The sequence below is a fragment of the Eimeria necatrix genome, genomic scaffold (genome assembly GCF_000499385.1).
Source record: "Eimeria necatrix Houghton genomic scaffold, Enh_scaff3209, whole genome shotgun sequence".
In the NCBI taxonomy this organism is placed as follows: Eukaryota; Apicomplexa; class Conoidasida; order Eucoccidiorida; family Eimeriidae; genus Eimeria; species Eimeria necatrix.
The window spans coordinates 687-1,709 of NW_013653743.1; the positions used below are offsets into that span (position 1 = coordinate 687).

The 1,023-nt window shown below is 51.6% G+C and overlaps 1 protein-coding gene across 1 annotated transcript; it reads left to right on the plus strand.

Moving 5' to 3' along the window:
• Window positions 1-208: 208 nt before the first annotated feature.
• On the plus strand, window positions 209-412 carry ENH_00043250 (hypothetical protein; the record flags this gene model as incomplete). Its single annotated transcript, XM_013580866.1, has 1 exon — window positions 209-412. The coding sequence occupies one exon, from the start codon at window positions 209-211 to the stop codon at window positions 410-412; it is 204 nt and encodes a 67-aa protein (XP_013436320.1).
• Between the last annotated feature and the right edge of the window lie 611 nt (window positions 413-1,023).

Below are 1,023 nucleotides of genomic sequence, written 5' to 3' on the forward strand. Positions count from 1 at the left end.
TCTGGTAGAAACGACGTAGCTCCCAAGGTTGAACGTTTTTCCTCTGCGGTGGACCCGGCACCCCAGGGCCGCCGTTTTCGTGACGCATGCTTGCGCCGTCTCTGTAAAGCATGGGCGACATCGATACGAGCGCACGTACTACCTGCGTCAAGAGCCAACTCCGTCAACGCATGCAAAAGCAGCCACTTCGACAGCGAGGCACAAACACATGGCGAAACGAAAGATTCACAGATCCTTGGTAATCAAGGAAATCAAGGCTGACATGAAGACCAAGTGGAACGCGCAGACGGTAGGAGTCCGCAAAGGTTGCATCATTGCATCCGTACTAGGAGAGATTGTGCATATTGGCACGAATTATCAGCTTGACTTCGTCATGCCGTCGGACCTGCAGAAGTACCGCCCAAGCGTGTGAAATGCGGAATTCGTATAACTAGCAAACGATAAACGAACGGCACGCTATCGTACCACCGGAGAATCAGTTGTATGGACAGTGCGGACAAGGACGCTGCGCAGAGTGTGTTATGTGGAGCTTTTACAATCCGACATCGACGTGTCGTCGTCCTACCCAGGCAGCGGCACACGTCCTGGTGCGAACAGCTGGTGAACAAACCAAATGAGCAGCTAAGGGCCACAATGCTTTCTTGCGACTCGTGTCAAACGCGTTCGCGATTACACACAGCGCAGCCTTTTGTGTGTCCACTAGGCATATCGTTTCATCTGTGCATTTACTCGGCGATCTCGAAAATGCATCGACTAAGCGGACCCAGTGTACCGTCGAGCAGAACGTCGTGCGTGCCACATATTGTTCCTCACGCTAATAGCATTCACACGCGATTCGACGAGACAATGCTGATCCGCAACCAATGTGCGGAAGTGTGAAATAGGCTACCAAGCAATTCCAATCAATTGCATGTGGATAGGTAAAACAGGAAGGAAGGCAAATCCGTTACTTGGCAGGGGAGATTTGACGACAGGGCGCCAGCCAGACCGCGCATTCATTTGAAACAAACAACGCAAATACAA